Below are 21,111 nucleotides of genomic sequence, written 5' to 3' on the forward strand. Positions count from 1 at the left end.
TTCAAAAACCATGCTTAAAATTGTAAATCAGTAGGCAAAGGACATATTTCTTAATAGAAATTAGACAAGTGGATACCAACTTACCTTTACAGTCATGGAGCCCAAAATGGTACATTTAAAGTACAAGGTATTGCCCATAAAAGCCTCAAGCCACATGCTAAACCAGTTGCCCATTTGGCCAGACTGTTTTTCTAATGTTGGTACAGGCTGGGGAGTGGTGATGGCATTATAATACATGGTGACTGCAATCAGTCCCTTAGAATCATGTATTTTCTAGCAAATTCTCTTATATCCACTGCCAATTTGTCCTCCAGAAGGAACTCAAGTTACTTCCTCAGAAATTTGTTACTTATCTGACTCATGCCACTCCATGCCATCATAGGGGAGGCTATGGTTGACACCCCTAAAATAAGTCATGAGGACAAGAATCAGTATCTGTTGTTGTAAGGGAAACTAAAGATACCCAATCCAATTCCTTAAAAGGTATTGCTCCAACTTGAAGGGTCTCATTCTCCTGAGCAAAGAAAACTTGCCATAATTTCAGTTTTTCAGAGTATTCTAAATTGAGCATGTGCTCATGATATATAAAATTAAAGTACCATCCCAAGTCTAAAATAATTCACTGGGTAACTAAGATCATTGAAAATAAAACTGACTTTGGAAAAGTTTACACTGATGAATAACTCAGCAGAAAGAAAGGGCAGATTCAATACAATATTTTCAATATCCATGTGCCAGAAGTATAAACAAGTGTATCAATGATTAATAAAAGGATATGTGATCTCAAATTTCAAGTCAGTGGATAAACAGATCCATTGAACATTTTTCTAACCTAGACATTTTTTTATTCTGAATTAAACAAATTAAAACATATAGTTTCCTTCTCTGCTGGAATATTCCTATCAGTATAAAGACATACCATGCTATCTTCAGTTTAAAAAAAAAAATTCCTCCCTGATCCACAACTCTTCTCTAGCTATTGCCTCATTTCTCATTTTCTCCCCTTAACAGCAAAACTCTTGTAAAAGTTTGTTTAGACCCACTGCCTCCATTTCTGTTTTCTTCTCCCATTCACTTTTTTTCCTTAAAAAATTTTTTATTATGAAATATATCACACATAAAGACTTATTTAAAAATGAACCTCTGAGTACTCAGCATTTATTAAGAAAAATAGTATCACTGTACTTTAGAAGACCCTCTGGGCCCCTCCCCAATTACATCTTGTTCACTAACTGCCCTCCCCCAACACTGCCCTTGTAACTGTTATCTGTCATGGTATCTAAATTTCCTTGATTATCTTTATGAGATATATATATATATATACATATATATATATATGTATATATGTATATATATACGTGTGTGTGTGTATATATATATCTCCCTAAAGAACATACTGTTTAGTTCTACCTATATTTTAAATTCATTACATGGGCTCAAAATTAGGTTTTATAAGGTGTATAGTAATAACTTGTTCGTGTTCACAGCTATATGATATCCCATTGTAGGAGTATAATATAACCTACATATCCACTGTTTGGGGATTTTACCATTACAAATAACACAGCTCTGAACATTCTTGAATGGGTCCAATGGTACAAATGTGCAAGCATTTCTCTTGGGTATGTTCCTGCAAATGAATTTTCTGGACCATAGAGTGTATGCATGTTTATCTTCAACCTATTCTCTCTTTTCCCATTACAAACAGATTCTCATCTCCACAGCTCTCAAATTGCTCTTGTCTAGCTCTCCAGTGATCATGCAAAATCCAGTGGTCAGATCTCAGAGTTCATTTTACTTAACAGCTTCACAACAGATCAGTCCCTCCTTGAAACACAGTCTTCACAAAACTTCCAAAACATCATTCTCTTGATTTTTCTCCTATCCCACTGGTCAAACTTTCTGAGTTTATGTTACTGGATCCTTCTCATTTTACTGTTGTCCAAATTCTAAGTAATTTGAGGTATAACTTCTTTTCTTCTGTAGCTCTGCTTACTTTCTGTGTGATTCCATCCAGTTCCATGGTTTTTACAAACTTCTCAACTGATTTTTACGCACACAAAAACTTGAGAACTGCTAGCTTAGATGGTAATTGAAATTGACTGAATGGGATCAACTAGAGAGAAAAGTGAACACCCAAAGACAGAGCATGGAGCAACACTAGACTCTTAAGGTTGAACAGAGGAGAAGCAACCAGCAAAAGACATTTAAAAGAAGAGTCAAAACGATAAAAAGAGTGTGGAATCATGGAAATTAATAGAAAGAGAGTGTTTCAATAAAAAGGAATGGTCAAGGGTGTGAAATCCTGCTAATAGGCTATATCTTATCTTCCCTCAGAAAGTCATGAGTGCCTTAAAGCAAGGACAATTGGCCATTGTTTTAAAGTCCCCAGTGTCTAGCAGAATGGCATAATAAGTATTCAATATCTATTGATTTTTCCACCACTCATTCAATAAACACTGTGTTAATACAGTGCCCACCGTGTCCTGGGTTGAAAAATAAATAAATAAGACTTCAGAAAAAAAACACAGATTAAAAAAAATGAAGAGGCATCTCGTACCACCACTTAATCTCTCTTTAGATCAGTCGATTCATATGGATAATGGATAAGATGGAGCGGATATTCCTGAAGTTCCCTTCCACTGCTAACATTCTGTGATTCTGAAGAATGTTTTTACTCTTACAAAATGCCATTACAAAAAAATGATATTATTTGCAGCTAAAGCTGGGTTCTACCTAAAAGAGGAATGTAGAATTTACCACTTACTGAATACAGGCCAGAGTTCTAAATACTTTACAAACAGGACCCCATTTAATTCTCACAACCCTCTGAAGCATGTGATTATCCCCATTTTATGAATGAGGAAACTACAGCTTTTGTTGCTTGCATATGGTCACATTGTGTCTGTCTGAATACAAAACTTGTGATTGGCATTATTGTACTATATTATCTTTCTATATTACTTATAAAAAAATATAAAAAAAACCCCTGAATAAATAGATACATTTGTTCATGAGACAGAAAGGAATCTCTTATATGTATGGATCTTCATGCCCATGTTAGAAGCCATGGCAATGTTCACAGAGTAGACAGGGTCTCACTTCCATCACCTAATCCACCCTCTCACTGTGCAGATACGCTTAACACACAGACCATCAAAAACTTCAGGAGATACAATGGAGAACTAATCACAATCAGTCCCTCCCCTCATTTATTTGATTGACCACACACTGACATAGGGTCAAATGTCAAATTTTTAACTTATTTATCCTCACAGCAACCTCGAGGTGCAGGTACTATTGTCACATCTATTTTGCAGATAAGGAAATGAGGAGAAGTAAGGTAACTTCCCAGGTTCGCACAGCAAGTAGATGGCAAAAGTGGAACTTGAACCCATGGAGTCCACTTTAGAATCTGTGCTCTCAACCGCAGCCTCTTCCACAGAGCTTAGTCTACTGGGGAGGGGAGAGAGGTGATGTGGGAATGGGGAGATGGATAAGGAACATGTAAGCAGACATTCTTAAGGGAATAAAGTGTTTGCAAAAATTGAGAGTGTGTAGTAGACATGAGAGAATCTACCTAACAGAGTGGTCATGGAGAGGGAAGGAACCATCCATGTGAAGCAGGGAAAAGGAAAGAACACTGTGAAGGTGATAAGGAAACTCACTGTTTCTTCATTCAATGACAAAGGAGAAAACTGAAGTCCAGAGAAGGGATTTGCCTAATGTCAAGTAGCTTTTCTGATCTCTTCAACAGTGTTTTCACCCCACTATGTATACTGCTTCCCAAGGTGAGAGATATATCTGCAGCATTTTTACTAAGTTCTGAGGAATATATTCTATATGTAGGCTTCAAAAATACTAGTGTCAGAGATCTTGGAACTCTACTAATTTCATTATGACACAAAATCATCCTGGGAAAGTGATACTGAGAATCTCAATTCTTTCCCCTGCTTCTTTGGAAAATCTGGGCAAGAAGCCACTAGGATTAAGTTCAGATGGGTTTGAGTACAAGATGTTGTTTTTAAAAATATACTGATGTAACTAAATGTTACTCAAGAGCATTTGAAACAACTAATCTTGGGTTTGGTCCATGATTCATTAGAAGCTACTTTTTTTCTATGAGAACAATTATCATTTACTGGATATAGTTAAATAGAACTAACCATGATAAATACATATGGGGTTCTGGTTTCAGTCTCCACTTATTCCAAGTTACTGGTAATAACCCTTAACTAGTAGCTCTGAGAGAATAGTTCAGTAAATTTCTAGATTCTCTATTCTATCATTCCTACTAACTTATTTCATCTAGTTTGTGCTGAAATGTCTTTCTTGCTTTAGACCCTTAACTAATACATTTTTACTTAACTTGTACATTTCTTTTTTCTTTCTTCAACCCCATTTTTCACTGTACCTCCTTTCTTGCCTCCCTGCCCCACCCACCCCAAGTAAACAATGTTAAAAATCTGGTATATATCTCTCTATACAAATTAAACAGGATTGTCTCCTTGGTAATTGTTAGAATTTTTTAATATTTGGGTCTATATATAACAATCAGATCAAATATTAGAAGATGAACACATTTGGGGCAAAAAATGCTGCCTTGTGCTTCTCCATAGTGTGATGTACCAAATTTCTCACCTCATTGGGACACACTTTGTAGAAACAATAAAACAGGGAATATCCTGATACTTTGAATTTAGTATTACAAATCACATCACAATGAGCTAGGAGTAAGGGCCCCCAAATACTTCACCCATTTATTTTCTATAGAAAGCAAATATGTATCTAGTTTTATTTTGACAAAGCAGTAAGTTAAGGTTTTGGACATTTCATAATGACCTTATAGCAGAAAAAGATTGTCTCCATACTTGGACTTTAGGAAACAGAGAAGAAACTAGGATGTCTTCAGTAGAAATCATTCTGTTCTGTCTTGGAGCTACTCTGATCTAAATGTATCCAAAACCCTTGTTACACAAAGTGTGGTACTGGGACCAATAGTATCAGCATCACCTGGCAGCTTGTTGGAAATGCAGAATCTTGGGCCCAACCCCAGATTCACTAAGTTTAAGTTTACATAATAGGCAATTGATACATACATTAAAATATAAGAAGTACTAAACAAAACAACTTCAACTAAACTAAACAGCTACAAGGTAGTCTCCCAAGTATTCAAAATGGAGAGAGAGGTACAGCAAGAAGTATCTTTGAGTGTTTAAATATGAATGAGCATGCCCTCCAACCTGGGTGTGCAATAGATTTCCCATTACTCTCCTGCAGAAACACTTTAGTGCCTTGGACAAGTCACAACTCACAGAGCAGCATTTTCCTAACTGAGTTCCAGGAACACTGTGCTCCTCAAAATGTTAGGTATTTTGGAAGTAAATGTTTCTGAGCTCAAATAAGTTTGGGAGACACTGCTATCTAGGCAGTTCAGGCCGCTTAAGAAAGGAAGAAATTGGGGAATTGGGAATTCCCCAGGAGAACTGCGGAATGCACAGAAAATGAATGGCTTTTTTGTCATTTAGCAGCTGAAATTTAAATATAAGTTTTTCTCTAGGACTTCTTAGTTCTTTTTTTCCACCCTGACAAGTAACAGTAACATGTGTGACATACCACGCTGGATCTAACCAGACTTATAAGCAATTCCTAATGCACTCCTTGTAACTCCACTCAAAAAATAAAAAAAGGAAGAAAGAAAATACAAATGAGTGAGAGGAATGTTATGCTAGAATTATCTGCTCTAAATTGTGTAAGAAGTAAATCATTTCAAAACTCTGATGCTTTAACTATTATTTGTAACAAGTTGTTTGCTATTGTTGTTGTTACTAACAATAAGACACCGTTGTATTCCAATACCTAGATGAGAATTGCTTTCAAGGAAATGGCACTGAAACTTGAACTGAATGGGTTGAGTCCTTTTCTGTCTCTGTGAGTTCAAGTCCACCCTCACTGTCAATTACTCTTTGAAAGTTTGGTAATTTTGTTATTGCAATAAGTTAAGAATCATTAAAAGATAAACAATTTTAACAGCTTTATTGAAATGTAATTATGTGTCATAAAGTTCACCTGTTTAGGTGTACAGTTCAGTGGTTTCTAGTATATTTACAGATTCGTACATCACCAAAACCTAATTTCAGAACATTTTCATCATCCCAATAGATACATTTAATTTTAAAAATTAATTTCAAATACACATTTTTAAAAGAGCGTTTTGACAATAAACTTTCACATGCTTATCGTGTCAAGAATATGTCTTTGTAATTTGCAGAAAGATGGCAAAATATTGTTGGTGCCGATAAAGGTTAAATACCATCTTTAGTTTAAAAACATTTTTTAAGGAAAAGAGGAAGAAAATCTCTTTAGTTTTTGAAAAAAACTAAACAAAAAAATTTAGTTTTTGAAAACTAAATCTATATAGGAAAAATATACTATTTGGAGGAAAACAGACAAGGAAGCAAATCTTCAACTAAATAGTTATTTCTTGCTCTGAAACTAGTATGGGCTCAATGGTTCTGTCAATAGCTAGCTACACTTTCTAGAACTCAGGTGGAAAACTAACATAGAAGAACAGTGCCCTCTAGAACAGCGGTCCCCAACCTTTTTTGCACCAGGGACCGGTTTCACGGAAGACAATTTTTCCATCAACAGTGTGGAGGGGAGGGGAAGGTTCAGGCAGTAATGCAAGCAATGGGGAGCGATGGGGAGTGGCAGATGAAGCTTCGCTTGCCCACTGCTCACCTCCTGCTGTGTGGCCCAGTTCCCAACAGGCCTCAGACCGGTACTGGTCCACAGCCGAGGGGTTGGGGACCCCTGTTCTAGAGTACATGCTAAGCTCTCCCTAACATTAATCAGCAAGGAGATAGGTAACCTCTGTCAGGACTCTCTCTGTTACAGTTGTTGGTATTGAAATACCAGGTACACGTTTTTTGACAGTGGTAGAGTCAAGAGAGCGTTGCTCCCATGACTTTGTGGACTTGGTGATTCCTAGAGAAATATTCTTAAAATATCAGCATTGTCAAGTTCCAGAAGTATTTCACCTGTTCTGTAGTTTTCAGATCACCTACACAGGTTCACCTTTGCAGACAGTGCCACCGTGTACCATAGTGCCACTGTGCCTATTTGCACATGGAAAAGCCTCCATTATCTCAGTTACAGAATCAGAATCCACCTTTAGGCAGCTGTATAGTTCCAGCAAAGTTGGCCTTCCTTATAAAAGCAAGTGTATATTAAGTTTAGCAGAGCAGTAACCAGAATAGGCCTTTAAGTCTTTAACTGACTCTATGTCAGTTAGGAGTCTTCAAATATCCTCTATTAATAATTATGCAAGGCTAACCCTTTTATTGAATTTGGAGGTATATACTGAGTAAATGCAACCTGGCAAGCTTTACTGATCTATGTCCAGCAGCATTCCTCAAACCCTCCTCAGCAGTACATTCCATTCTCTTAACCAGACCATCTGCTTGAGGAAAATGAGCATGAGTGGGACAATTCAGATATACCATCTCCTGCCTTAGTCTAAAATAAGATAAATATCAAAGAAAGATCAGAAACAAGTATCTGGAAATGCTTACTTTAAAACAATGGGTGCAAGGCTGTATTAGGGCTATGATTTGAAAAGGAAGAACTTTGGTTTTCTTTGGATAAGTCTTCCACAGTCAAGAATTTCTTCCCCTGAAAAGGCCTATGAAATCAGCCTGACTCATGAACAAAGACTCTTGTTTTTGGTATATGTCACATTCCTTTACAGTCTTTTCAATATCAGAATTAATTCCTGCTTCTAGTAAATGCCTTTCTTGGAACAGTTCTTGAATATGTTGAATATAGAGAAACCAGAGTAATGGGACCAGTCTTCTTAAAATAAATACATTATTCATGAGAAGGAAGGGGGGAAGGAGGGAAGGAAGGGAAAATCCCCACCCGCCTGGAGCTTCTAAATCAATGAGGGGAGACAGACAACTAACTAAATAAGTAATATGGTATATCAGAAGGCTCTAAGTGCTCTGCAAAATAATAAAGCAGGAAAAGAGGGTAGAGAGTACTAGGGGAGGAGGAGCAATTTTAAGTAGGGAAGCCTCACTGAGAAGGTGTCAATTTAGCAAAGACTTGAAGGAAGGAAGGGAGGGAGGAAGCCCTGGGGAAACCTAAGAAAAGTGTTCCAAGGAGAGGGAACAGCAAGCACAAAATCCCTGAGACAGAGAGTGCCAGGATGTTTGGAGCACAATACGGAGGTAGAAAGAAGTAAGAGATAAGGTCAAAAATATAAAGAAACATGGAATCACATTAGAAATACATGGAAGTAGCATCACCATGCAGCACCAAGAAATTGAGACAAAATATTACAAGATAAATATCCAGGGTTATCTTGGATGTCTGATAAACATTTCAGCATCAGCATTCTTAATCTTGAAGATGTAAGAAAGTATTAAAATATACAAAAACAATGTTGCCCACACAAGAAAAGCACATAGCATTCAGCATGAAGCCCTTATTGGGGTGATAAATGTGCCACCTTGGTGGTATAGCTTGTGCCAAGACCATTTTGTTTAATTAGATGCTCCAATTCCTTACTCTTTATTGGGTGAGGGGGCCAGGTCTGTACTACAAAAGGAACACACCAGCAAAATAGCAAATAAGACCAAAAGCTCAGCCTATAGCTCTGAACTGGTTGGGAAAATCTATCTGCGATGAAACCTTTGACCTTGGTCTCATTATATCATGCCATAAGTACACAAAATAATCAGCTACTGAAGGACAATTCCGACTCCATTAAACCATCAATCAACTGTTTAAATAACCATACACCCAAGCACCCAGCATGAGTAGTCATTTATGTTGTTTCATTCATTTGACTATTCGTGCCTCTTTAAAGTGTAGACTAGCTAGGACTTCCCTGGCAGTCCAGTGGTTAAGACTCCATGCTTCCACTGCAGGCGGTGCGGGTTCGATCCCTGGTTGGGGAACTAAGATCCCATATGCCATGTGGCGCAGCCAAAAAAAAAAAAAAATCTAAATAAATAAAGTGTAGGCTAGTTAAAGAAGTACGGACAAAATTTTGTATTTCTTTCTTTTCTATTTGTAAGCCACAATAAAAGTTCATTTTCCCTGGGTCATGGTTCATTGTGTTTTTAGTCTCATATGTAAAAATTATTTCACTTTGGACAATGGTGTAATTATATGTGTTTAGTAAATATTAATTGATGGCTGCCTAAATTATATACACATACTGATTTTCATAATGCCAAATGCTTTCACTTATTACTGGATACCTAAGGCTGTAATAATGGGAAGTTCTTTATGAAATCAAATTCATGTGTGTCTGCATATCTGCCTAGACATTTACATTGTATTTTTTTTTAATCCAAATTTAGTGAAATGAGTTGGTTTCACACTCTCTTTTTCAGAGTTTTAAATTACTCTTTCTCAGATAATGGCTTCAGAAAGGATACCTCCAGTCCCAAGATCTTTTCTTAGGTTAGACGTACCTTTCTAGCTAACTGCTGGGAAATATCATACAAGTACTGCTAGTTACTAAAATTAAATATTATTAAAATAACTGAAAAAACTCAAATTGTCTATTCATATAACTAGTATAACTAATTCCTAAGTTACTCAGGCTAAGCCTTCATTCTCATCTTGGGCTGCTTCTCTTGCCTCTGGCACTGAATTCTCTATCAGGGACTGATCCTAGTTTTCCATCTTCCATGTTTCCCTCCATCCCTCCCTTTCCATCCCACAGTCTCTACAAGGCCCTAGGCCCATCCTATCCCATTCACGGACTAATGAGTTAGTCTCCCCAGTAAGACCTCCTGCCTCCCAACTCCCTCCCATTGTGGCCCAATCAGGCCACCAGATTAGCCTTTCTACAACACTACTGTTTTTCTGTAACTACTCATTTCAAAAACCTCAGTGATGTCCTAAAGCAAGCAAAGACTCCAAATCCATCACACTTAGTGTCTTCTATAATCTTGACTGATCTTAGTTTTCCAGAGTATTTTCCATTTACTAATCTATAAGTACAATACAGGGCCAATTACTATTCCCCAAGCATACTTTGCACTTTCTATCTCTTTTGTTCTTGTTTCTTCATCTACTCAGAAGTCCTGCCCATCCTGCAAAGCATAGCTCACATGCCACATCTTCCATGAAGACTGGAAACAATTTATCTTTCCTTTAACCAAATGTTACTTCTCTGACCTCTCAATTTCTATAGCATTTGGAGTGCTTATGTGCCACTTTTTACCTATCACTGTAAAGTTATTTAAGGAATTTTATTTATTTTTACATGTCTGGCAAAACAACAGGCATGTAAAACCAATAAATATTTCTGAATAAAGGAATTAATGACTATATAAGAACAGTAGAAAACTAATATTAAATTTCTTCTACTACAAAAAGGACTTCAGTAGAGGCAGCTGTGGACATGTTCCTTTCCTTTGGTCTAAGGTATATATGTGATAACACCCAGGTGTCAGTTGGAAGAAACTGGAGCTCATGAAAAACATTACAACTAAAGATATAAATTAGAAGTCATCTCTGAAAAAGAATGTGTATAAAGTAAGCTTGAAAAAAGTGGAGATAGAGTAGAATAGGTAAATAGGTAAAATTGAATATTTTAAATGAAATACACTTTCTTCTCTTGATAGTATAAATTAAATATGAACAGAGGGTAATAAATAAGATTAAATTGATTAATGAAAACAATTTCTTCTTACTCCAAAGGTGCCTTGTGCTTCTTTAGCACTTTATAGTTTATATAGCATGCATATTATCTGTTTTAATTCTCACAAAATACTGTGCAGTGGGTATTGTTATCACCATGGTACAGCTGGGGCAACTGAGACTCCACCATGTTAGAAGGACTCATTCAAGATCACCCAACAGTTACTGGAATAACAATCTTCAGTTCTTGAGATCTTTCTAGTATACTTCAGTTGTCCCTATAATAATGCCTTATATTCTGAAAAACTTTTTTAGAATTTTACAAATAATTGTCACATACATTTTATTTTGTTCTCTTTGGATAGGGAAGGTATTGTTTTATCAATTTTTAAAATAAGACAGCTGGAGTTTGAAAAAATTATGATTTACATGAGACCTCATAGCTTAGATTTGACAGAGAACCTGAATCCACATCTCCTAACTCCAGTTCTCTTTCTACACCTCCTTAGAAGTCTTTTACAATGCAGGAGTTAAACACTATGCTCAGAAATTTAGTCAATGAAAGGAATCTTTTATATCTCAGGTCTTTCATTTCAAAAACATGACTGGTATTAGAATGAAGGAAATCTCAAAAAGAAGAAATAATTTTTAATTTCCTTCCTTATTGCAGAAATGTAAAGTGAACATTATTAACAAAGAATGTATTACAAAACTGGAACTATTTTTCAATGTAGCTGGGTCCAAGTAAATTAAAACTTGATATACTATGCTGAAGTATAATCTATAATTTTTCCCTTCTCCAATAATTGTTTAATGCAGCCCAAGATCTATCCTCAAACACTAGAACTCAGTGAATTTTTTTAATCAAGTAACAATTGCTGTAAAACATCTTAAAATATATTTCAATGATATAATAATAATAAACTGGAGAAAGAATGTCCACAGGATTTCTGGGCTTTTGAACATGAGCTGCCCATTTTCCTTGCTTGGCCCTGAAATAAACCTTTTTTTGCTCCAAAAAAAAAGAATGTCCATGAACTTCCAGTATATGAAAATGATTCCTTCAAATTTAGAACCAATTAGACAAAGTATGAATAGAGCATCATAAGGAAGGAATTAATTTTTCCCCCAGCAATAAGGATGGATTTGTCTTATTATGGCCACACTCTCTCATGGGGTTGATTCTGTGGCCTGGATCTGTTAAAAAGAGCCTGAGTTCCAGGATACAGCCTGAGTCCTAAGAAAGGAAGAACTTAACTAGCCTGTGAAGCTATTGAGCCCACACTCTTGGCTTCATTGGCAGCAGGTTCTCCTGAACCATCATCAACCCCCCAACTCAACTACTACATACATGCAAACATAGGCACATGCTTACATAATACCTATTAGTCATTTGTCCATATCAATTTGCAAACTTTATGAGAAAAAAATGAATCCTAGATTGGCTTTTCCCACTAGCAGCAGATTCCAAAGCTTTGACACATCATTTCATGTCTGTTGTACACAGCTGTGCAGTTTGTGCAATGCACAGAAATGCTGGTTCAGGGAGAGACTGGAAGCCTAGATGGTGCCTATGCTCCCTGCCAAGCTGTCTACCCCAGAGTAGAGCTGCATGCAGACCAAGGAACACCACTGTCTCTGTTTCCCAGAGAAGTTGCCTTTTCCTAATTCTCACAGAAGCATTGTATAGGCTTGCTCAGGTCCCTTACCACTTGCCCAGTCTCTGTATCCTCAACTGGTATAAAGTGCTGTATATCCTCAAGGAATATAAGCTTATTTAAATGTTACCCAAGATAAAGTTAAGTTGGAAGGTAAACCATTGAATTAAAAGAAAGTAATGTAGTGCATTCCAAAGGTACATGCACATAAAATGTTGTGGACTTGTGATTCAAGAATAGGAATCTTATCTTCCATATGAACCCAGAGTTTTCAGAATGCATCATGTTTTAATAAAACAAACATATTAAAGAAGTCTTAAAACTATGGCACTTACTCTACCATCATCCAGTTGTGCAATCCTGAATAATCCTGTGTCTCTCTTTTCTTTTGGAGAACACCTAAGGTTATCAAGGACAACCAAAAAAAAAAAAAAAAAAAAAAGTTAAGAAATAAATAAATAAAAGTGTTGGACTAGATCAGTGATTTGCTGGAAATAGGAAGGGGTCCTTTTCCCACAACTCAAAATCAAACAGAGAAGCTACTCCATTTTTATCTGTTTTAATCATTAAGCTTCCAAGCCTTTCAAGACCTTGTTTGAACAAAGTATTTCTCAACTTAAAAAATTAAATCATTGAATTGGATAGTCTCTATTGCCTGCCTCATGACACCATCCAAAGTTAATGAAAGGGACTAAAACAGAGTAAGTTCCTCTACTTTGGAACCATTTCTCATATTCTTCATAACTCCAACATAAAATGTAAATAAACACACTCAAATATATGTGTTTGTATATCCTGTAATACAAGGGCTATAGAAATATTTTTGAACTTTCCATTTCTTAGTATCAACAATAAGGTAGTAAGTGTGACAGAAATTAATAACAACAACGTGATGATTAACAGAAAACTTCCTCCCATCTGAAGTGGCCATTTGTAGTTTGAGCTTGACAGACCTGTATTTGCATTCCAGCTCTCTTACTAGCTGAGTAAGCTTCTGTTTCTTACCTGTAAACAAGGGTTTTTAATAGGGATTAAATTAAATGATGTAGAAAAGTTCAGCCAGTACATGGTAAGCACTCAACAGATGGCAGAGATTATTCACTGATCTATATTTTTGTCAGTATTTAAAATAAGAGTGCACAGCATACAATCTTACATAAAGTCCCTCCAAACTATAGTAAAATTAGTTTTTAAAACCCTCTTTGCAGAGTCATTCATAAATTTTTCCATAGTAATGCCTGATGTGGACTCTGTAATGGGTATTACGTAGGAATGGGGCATATCCTGGCAGACAAGATGCATCGCTACCTTTCATGAGTTACAGCCTAGATATGGATGCAGGCTCATGAGGGGATAAGGGACTGTAACAGAGAAATTCATTGAGCATTATGAGATCAGATGAGGAGAAAAAGGTAACTATCTGGAGGGAAATGAAAGACGTTTAAATTATTTTAAGGATAAAATGAGAATTAACCAGGTATGACATTTTCCACACAAAAGACATCACATACAGAAGGGGCTGTGACATTTGATCTGGCTGGGGTCAAGTGGGCAGCTGAGGATGTGGCAGACGATGAAGCTGCAGGGGTGATATGATGGGCCTTAAATGCCATGGAAGATTTGAATGCCATCTGAGGATTTTGATGAGCTATAGAAAAATTTCAAATGAGGTATTGGAAGGGGAGGATGTCAGACCTTAAGATCTACATTTTTAAAAATCCCTTGAAGGATTTTAAAGTGTTGATTGGAAAGAGGCAAAAATCTTGAATTCATTGGAAAGAGGCAAAAATCTTGAATTTGATCTGGATTTCTCTTTTTCCCACATCTCATAAGTGAATCATCAGCAAATCCTCTAGGGTCTAAATTCAAAATATATCCACATTCTGACTACTTCTTACCACCTCCACTGCTACCACCCTTGTCTAAACTACCATCGTCTCTCACTTCGATTATTTAATGACCTCCTAAGTGGTCTCCCACACCATCCAGGCCCACTATTCCCCGCAAAGTACCCAGAGTGATCCTACAGAAGACATAGATCTGAGGTCAGTCTTTGCTCAAAACCCTCAAAGACTTTGTCTCACTGAGAATAAAGACCAAAGTCCTTACTTTCAAAGCCTTAAGTGATCTTCCCCAAACCATTGACTCCCTGATCATTATCTTTCTGACTTTATTTTCCTCCAGTATCCGCCACCCCTAACTTTCTCACTCCACTCCAGTTCAGCTGCCTCTCTTGCTCGTCCTCAAATTTACCACATGAGCTCCTCGCTCAGGACCTTCAAATTGCTGTTTATCCGCCTAGATAATTCTCCCCCTGGTATCTTCATGGCTTGCTCACTTACCTCATTCTGATCTTTACTCAAATGTCAACTCCTCAGCAAAGCCTTTCTTGGTCACTCTATCTAAATTTTCAGCACCCCGTACTTATACTTCTTCCTACTCCTTTGCTTTTTTTTCCTTTATTTTATTTATTTATCTTACTCATTTCTCTCCCCCCATTATTAGGAGTGCTATGATTGTTTCTTTTCATTGTATTCCCAGAAATTAAATTTTGCCTAGAACATTGCAGGCACTCACCAAATGTCTCTTGATAATGGAAGAAGGGAGAACATTTAAGAGGTATTTCACATAATACAAAATAATAGCAGCCAGAATAAAGAAAGAGATAGAGGTGATGGAGAGAAAGATTTAGGCAGTAGGTATAAGCACCAATGACCTCTCGAATGTGGGAACTTACCAAGAGGGAGCAGGTACAGCTAATTCCTGGATCTTTAACTGTACCAGATAGATGGTAGTGACATTCACCAATATTAGAAATAGTGGGGCATGAGTGCAGGCTGGAGAAAAAGATAGCAAGTTCAGTTCTTAACTGAAGTGTTATATTTAAGGAGGTTCTAAAACATCCATAAGATGTCCAATGCATAATTGAAAATAATGATGTGGAGCTCAAAGACAGAAGTCTGGGCTGAAGATCTATCTTAGAAAATATTACCTTATTATATGCTTGCGAAACCAGGGCATAGGATGGGATCATTGAGGAAGAATACACATCAGGAGAAAACAACCGCGGACCAAATCGTTACTATCATACCTGAAATCTTATTTAAATGGACACAGAATTGTCTAAAAGTCCTCTACAGACATACTATGTATATCTGAATTTGCAATTACCCTGTCGTTGTTTTCCTCTATTCTTACAAATAATGGAAAGTTATTGCCAAGTGACTCTATTAATCCACAATCATATATTGCTTCTAACTATGTGTCAATGGCAGAAGTTAACTAGTATTCCTACATAAATCTGATATATTAATGTAAGGTATACTTTCAAATTAAAATTAGATCAACAATTATTTTATTGCACATTTACTATGTGTAAGAACAAAATCCTAGCACTCAATTTAATAAGCACTCAATAGATGTCGATTCCCTTTGCTTCCTCCAAGTGATGTCACAAGGGATAGGAGTCCCAAAATTTTTTCCATCTCTTACAGTGTGAGGGAGGAAGTCTACATCAGAGGCAGTCCATGTTCTTTTATTCTAACCACCCTGGTTTCCATTTCAAGCTCTGTCACTCCTGAGTTATTACTCTCTGAACCTCAGTTTTCCTATCTTCCAAATAGGGATCATAATACCCATCTTACAAGACTATTATGAAGACTGGTAATAAGCATGTATAAAGTCTGACACTTCGGTTCTCATAATAAAAGCATAGAATAAGTTTTCTAAAATTCATGTAATTTTCCAAGTCAATGAGAGAGAAAGAAGGAGACGGAAGCTGGTTAAATATGTCACAACTGCACATTTGTTTTGCTGTTTAAACACAACCACTAAAAATTTTACTGATCAGGATCATGCTTTAAAAGCAAACTATTTGCTTGAAGATTTCCACTGAATGTGAGTCAAAATTCAGACAGTGTTAGCAAATATATTTTCTCTAATAGTTTTCAAAGCAAATATTGTACACAATTTAGTGTGTGTTGGCATAAGCTTTATAATCAGCGACATACAGAGGTTCAATGACAAGTTGCACTGCTAACAAGAGAGCAGGTATTTCTTCAGCAGTTTCTACAAGATGGAACAACCTATTCTTATGTAATTAATTATGGCTTGTGAGATTAAGGTCATTTGAGCTCCACACCCTTTGTTTATTGAGTCACATGTCTCATGGTGCTTTTTAGCCATTGGGTTTAATATGTTTTCCATGAACTGAAGCAAAGATGGTTCTAAAGCCATTCCCATGGGAGGCTCATCCAAGCTAAAGCATATGCTGACTCTAGCCTATGGTTTTTCTTTTTTGGTATTTTGGCTTCCAACTTAAGCCTTGTTTTTCAGTAACTTCTCATTCTACACTCATAAATCTTGATACTTCTATTCACCTCTGGAAATACAGTCAATTTTTTGTTTTTGGGGGTTTTTTTAAACATCTTTATTGGAGTATAATTGCTTTACAATGGTGTGTTAGTTTCTGTTTTATAACAAAGTGAATCAGCTATACATATACATATATCCCCATATCTCCTTCCTCTTGGGTCTCCCTCTCACCCTCCCTCTCCCATCCTTCTAGGTAGTCACAAAGCACCGAGCTGATCTCCCTGTGCTATGCAGCTGCTTGCCACTAGCTATCTATTTTACATTTGGTAGTATATATTAGTCCATGCCACTCTCTCACTTCGTCCCAGACTACCCTTCCCCCCATCGCATGTCCTCAAGTCCATTCTCTACATCTGCGTCTTTATTCCTGTACTGCCCTTAGGTTCTTCAGAACCACTTTATTTTTATTTTTTTTTTAGATTCCATATATATGTGTTAGCATACGGTATTTGCTTTTCCTCTTTCTGACTTACTTCACTCTGTCACCTTATTTTTGATAAAGAAGGCAAGACTATACAGTGGAGAAAAGACAGCCTCTTCAATAAGTGGTGCTGGGAAAACTAGACAGCTACATGTAAAAGAATGAAATTAGCACACTCCCTAACACCATACACAAAAATAAACTCAAAATGGATTAAAGACCTAAATGTAAGACCAGACTATCAAACTCTTAGAGGAAAACATAGACAGAACACTCTATGACATAAATCACAGCAAGATCCTTTTTGAACCACCTCCTAGAGAAATGGAAATAAAAACAAAAATAAACAAATGGGACGTAATGAAACTTAACAGCTTTTGCACAGCAAAGGAAACCATAAACAAGACAAAAAGACAACCCTCAGAATGGGAGAAAATATTTGCAAATGAAGCAAGTGACAAAGGATTAATGTCCAAAATTTACAAGCAGCTCATGCAGCTCAATATCAAAAACACAAACAACCCAATCCAAAAATGGGCAGAAAACCTAAATAGACGTTTCCCCAAAGAAGATATACAGATAGCCAACAAACACATGAAAGAATGCTCAGTATCACTAATCATTAGAGAAATGAAAATCAAAACTACAATGAGGTATCACCTCACACCGGTCAGAATGGCCATCATCAAAAAATCTACAAACAATAAATGCTGGAGAGGGTGTGGAGAAAAGGGAACCCTCTTGCACTGTTGGTGGGAATGTAAATTGATACAGTCCCTTGTTGTTGAGGTAGGGGGTCAATCAGTATGAAACTTATTTGGGTTGGCTTGCTTCCAGCTCTTCTTTTGACTCTCCCCTGCTGAGTACCCACTGATATTTACTGAACTTACAAATGCCAAACACTGTGCAACTGTGACCACATGTCATTGGCACAACAAACCCAGTAGGAAACAGAAGAGTAAACTGAGACTCAAAAAGTCAGCAAGTGTCAATGGGCCAATTTTATCCTACTAGAAAATTACTACAGTTAGTCATTCCCAAATGTTGGACTCTGGACCAGTGTCACTGAAAGTCAGTTTTGATTAGCATAGCAAAATGAACAAATAAGAACAATGTAGTAAAAAGACATCATTAATCTAGAGCTAAATTATTCATCTAATTTGTTATTATGAGATCATGTCCTTCCTACTTTTATCAATTTAAATGCCCTTTTATTAAAAAATAATATTTGAGCATGGTCAATTTTTGTAATGTTTAATGTGTTTATTCAACAAAATTGGAAGTTGGCAAGTCTATGTCCACCTCCAAAAATCTTCTGAAATGATTCTGGTCCCATAGCCATAGCGTACAATGTGCAGGTGGTACAATGTAAAATACCAGGAGATGCCCTTTCATCAGTATGTGAGTTGGGTAGAGCCCAAACAATACCAGGCAACCCTGCTGCGAAAACTAAAGTCTGGGAATCACTGACTCTCAGAGCATTCCCTTCCCACTTATACCAGAATGTTAGCAAAACAAATAGAAAAAATGGAAATCTGACTATATTCTAGCTAAATGTAAGTGCTTTTCAGTTCTGTTAAGGCTTTTAAATCTAAAACACACCCATGAGTTAACACATACAACAAATATTTATAAATATCATAAATCTATGGACCACCTATATATGCCAGGTACCCTACAAACTGTCAGAAACATATGCATGAATACCATCTTTATCCTCAAGGTTCTCACAGTCTAGTGGATAACCTATTTAATAGAAATATATACTTTATACACTTAACATAACCTCACTGATCTTCAAATTAGCCTTGTGAGGCAAGTATTATTCCCATTTTTTCAGATGAAGAAAATCTCAGATAAATGACAATATGATCTCCAAGCAAACAAGGGATAAAACAGGAATTCACACTCAGCTCTTCTGGTGACCTCCCCAGTGTGAGTGTGTGTGTGGTAGGGAGAGAGGCCATGAGGAAGTACTTGGATTATATGCTTAATATAATACCAGATACTGTTAGTACAAATCTATTGGCTTACACTGCTGTTGATGATTTCATGGGTGAAAAAAATTACGCAAATCCTCTGCTGCTGGTACAGTTCTAATTAATTACAGGTGCTTATTACTCTCCTGGATCTCAGCTCTCAGCCTCTAGACATACCCCCATTTTAATAACCCGGAGAATATTACAGTGAGAAATGCTACTGTTCTGACTCCCTCCACCCCTCTCCCCCTAAAATGATCTCTCTTCAGCACATCCCTGAGGATGGTGCCCAGGTAAGGGAGCTTACTAAAGTAGTGTCCAACATAGGGTCTTAGAAGGAGTTGTAGTAAAACAGAAATAGTTGTTATTCTTGAGAACTTCATCAACTGGCAGAAGAAGGAAAAGTAATTGCAAACCAGAGGACAGATTTCCTTATTCTTCTATCAAACTATCTAAATGTCAACATTTTAGTGCTGAAAAAAAATTGAAAGAAAAACCATTAAGGAGAGTGTTGTTCAGTTAGATTTCATTTCCAGAACTATATTCCTATCAAGAAACAATCAGTTTTCTATAATAGAGCCATGTGCAAACTAAGAGACTTCTTACACATGGAAGGCAGAAAATGATCATGAGAGCTGAAATGATTGTTTCTCTGAGTGAAATGAGTGGCCTTTGATCTTTTCCCTTGTTCTAAGGCCAACACGGGCGCCATCGGCCTCAAGATCTCTGAATCCATACATAGTATGTTTTGTTACCGTCGCCGTTGTGGTGATCCTGGCAGTGACCACAGCTCTACTTGTCTACTTTTTAGCTTTTGGTAAGTACCAGAAGATTGGAAATACCACTCTTCACATGAATTAACTAAATATACTTTCAGATTAAAAGTTTGGCATTCTCACTTTTATTGCCACTTCTATTTCTTAATACAACATAATTATATATTTTATTCATATACCCCTGAATATATGTTCATGTCTATATTTTCTCTAATTCAGTATTTTTTCTCTTCTTTTTCTTTTGGCCTTTTTTAGTATACTAAACAACATTAAACCCAGACAAGAATTATTCTAGCCAAGGGAAAAAACTCAATATTTTTCTGATGCTAGAGTTCACTTGTTTTGTTTTTTCATTAATACCATGATTTCCTTCTTCATTTAAAATTTGCAAAGGACCTTAAGTTTCAACATCTAAAAGTTGGATATATCTAAATATTTGTTAATTCATGACCTGTCTCCTGAAAATAATCTTAGGGGCAGAACAATTATGATAAGAGATGAATTTGAAGTTAAGAAGTAGAAAGAGGTTAAAAACAAACTTTAAAAAGGATTCTGTTCCTTTTTGTTTCTCTTAGTTTCTTTAATTTTTCATTGCGTCATAAAAATAGGAAACAAAGAAATAATATAAAGAATGCATATACCCTGCTCATTCTCAGTGAATATTCTTTCAGATGTTTTAATGTAGATAAAATGTGTCAAATTTCACTACATAATATATGTTATAATCTGTTTTCTTCACTTGAAAAAACACTTTGACTTTGTTTTTTTTTTTTAATTTTGCTATAATCCTGTTAAATTATTTAAATCATTGGGGCAGGGCGGGGCAGAGTGTGAAGGCATATGGGTATGTGTGAGTGTGGAGACTGAGCAAGAACAAATTTATTTATTCAAGTAACTAGGAATAATCTTTTCAGTCAATCTAATTATAAAGTTGTGGCTAAATTTTGCTTCTGACTACATTTTGCTATCAAATCACCTAGAGACAAATATGTCCAAAGTGAATTACGGAAGAAGGAAAAACAAACATCAAGTTTCAGATTAAACTAATGAATTTTCGCTCTTAACAGCACTGTATTGTCACACTTAAACACAAAGTGCGAAGCCTAAGTAAGTCCTCTTCAAAGTGTATACCAGTGACCACTTATGGCTCCAGAAAGACTTGTCCTTCTGCCACAAAGGACCACACAACCCTATCCCCAGGATCTCAAATGCTTTCCCTGATTGAGGTATTTCTCTGCATA

The 21,111-nt window shown here is 36.4% G+C and overlaps 1 protein-coding gene across 1 annotated transcript in view; it reads left to right on the plus strand.

The window, feature by feature from the left end:
• The window catches only part of LOC309661870 (transmembrane protease serine 11D-like), a 74,463-nt gene that overhangs the window by 7,229 nt on the left and 46,123 nt on the right, over positions 1–21,111 (plus strand). The window contains 1 exon segment of the mRNA XM_082464011.1: positions 19,790–19,911. Within this exon segment, the coding sequence (XP_082320137.1) occupies positions 19,790–19,911 (122 nt within the window).

This window comes from Balaenoptera physalus, assembly GCF_965194825.1.
Source record: "Balaenoptera physalus genome assembly, chromosome: 5".
In the NCBI taxonomy this organism is placed as follows: Eukaryota; Metazoa; Chordata; class Mammalia; order Artiodactyla; family Balaenopteridae; genus Balaenoptera; species Balaenoptera physalus.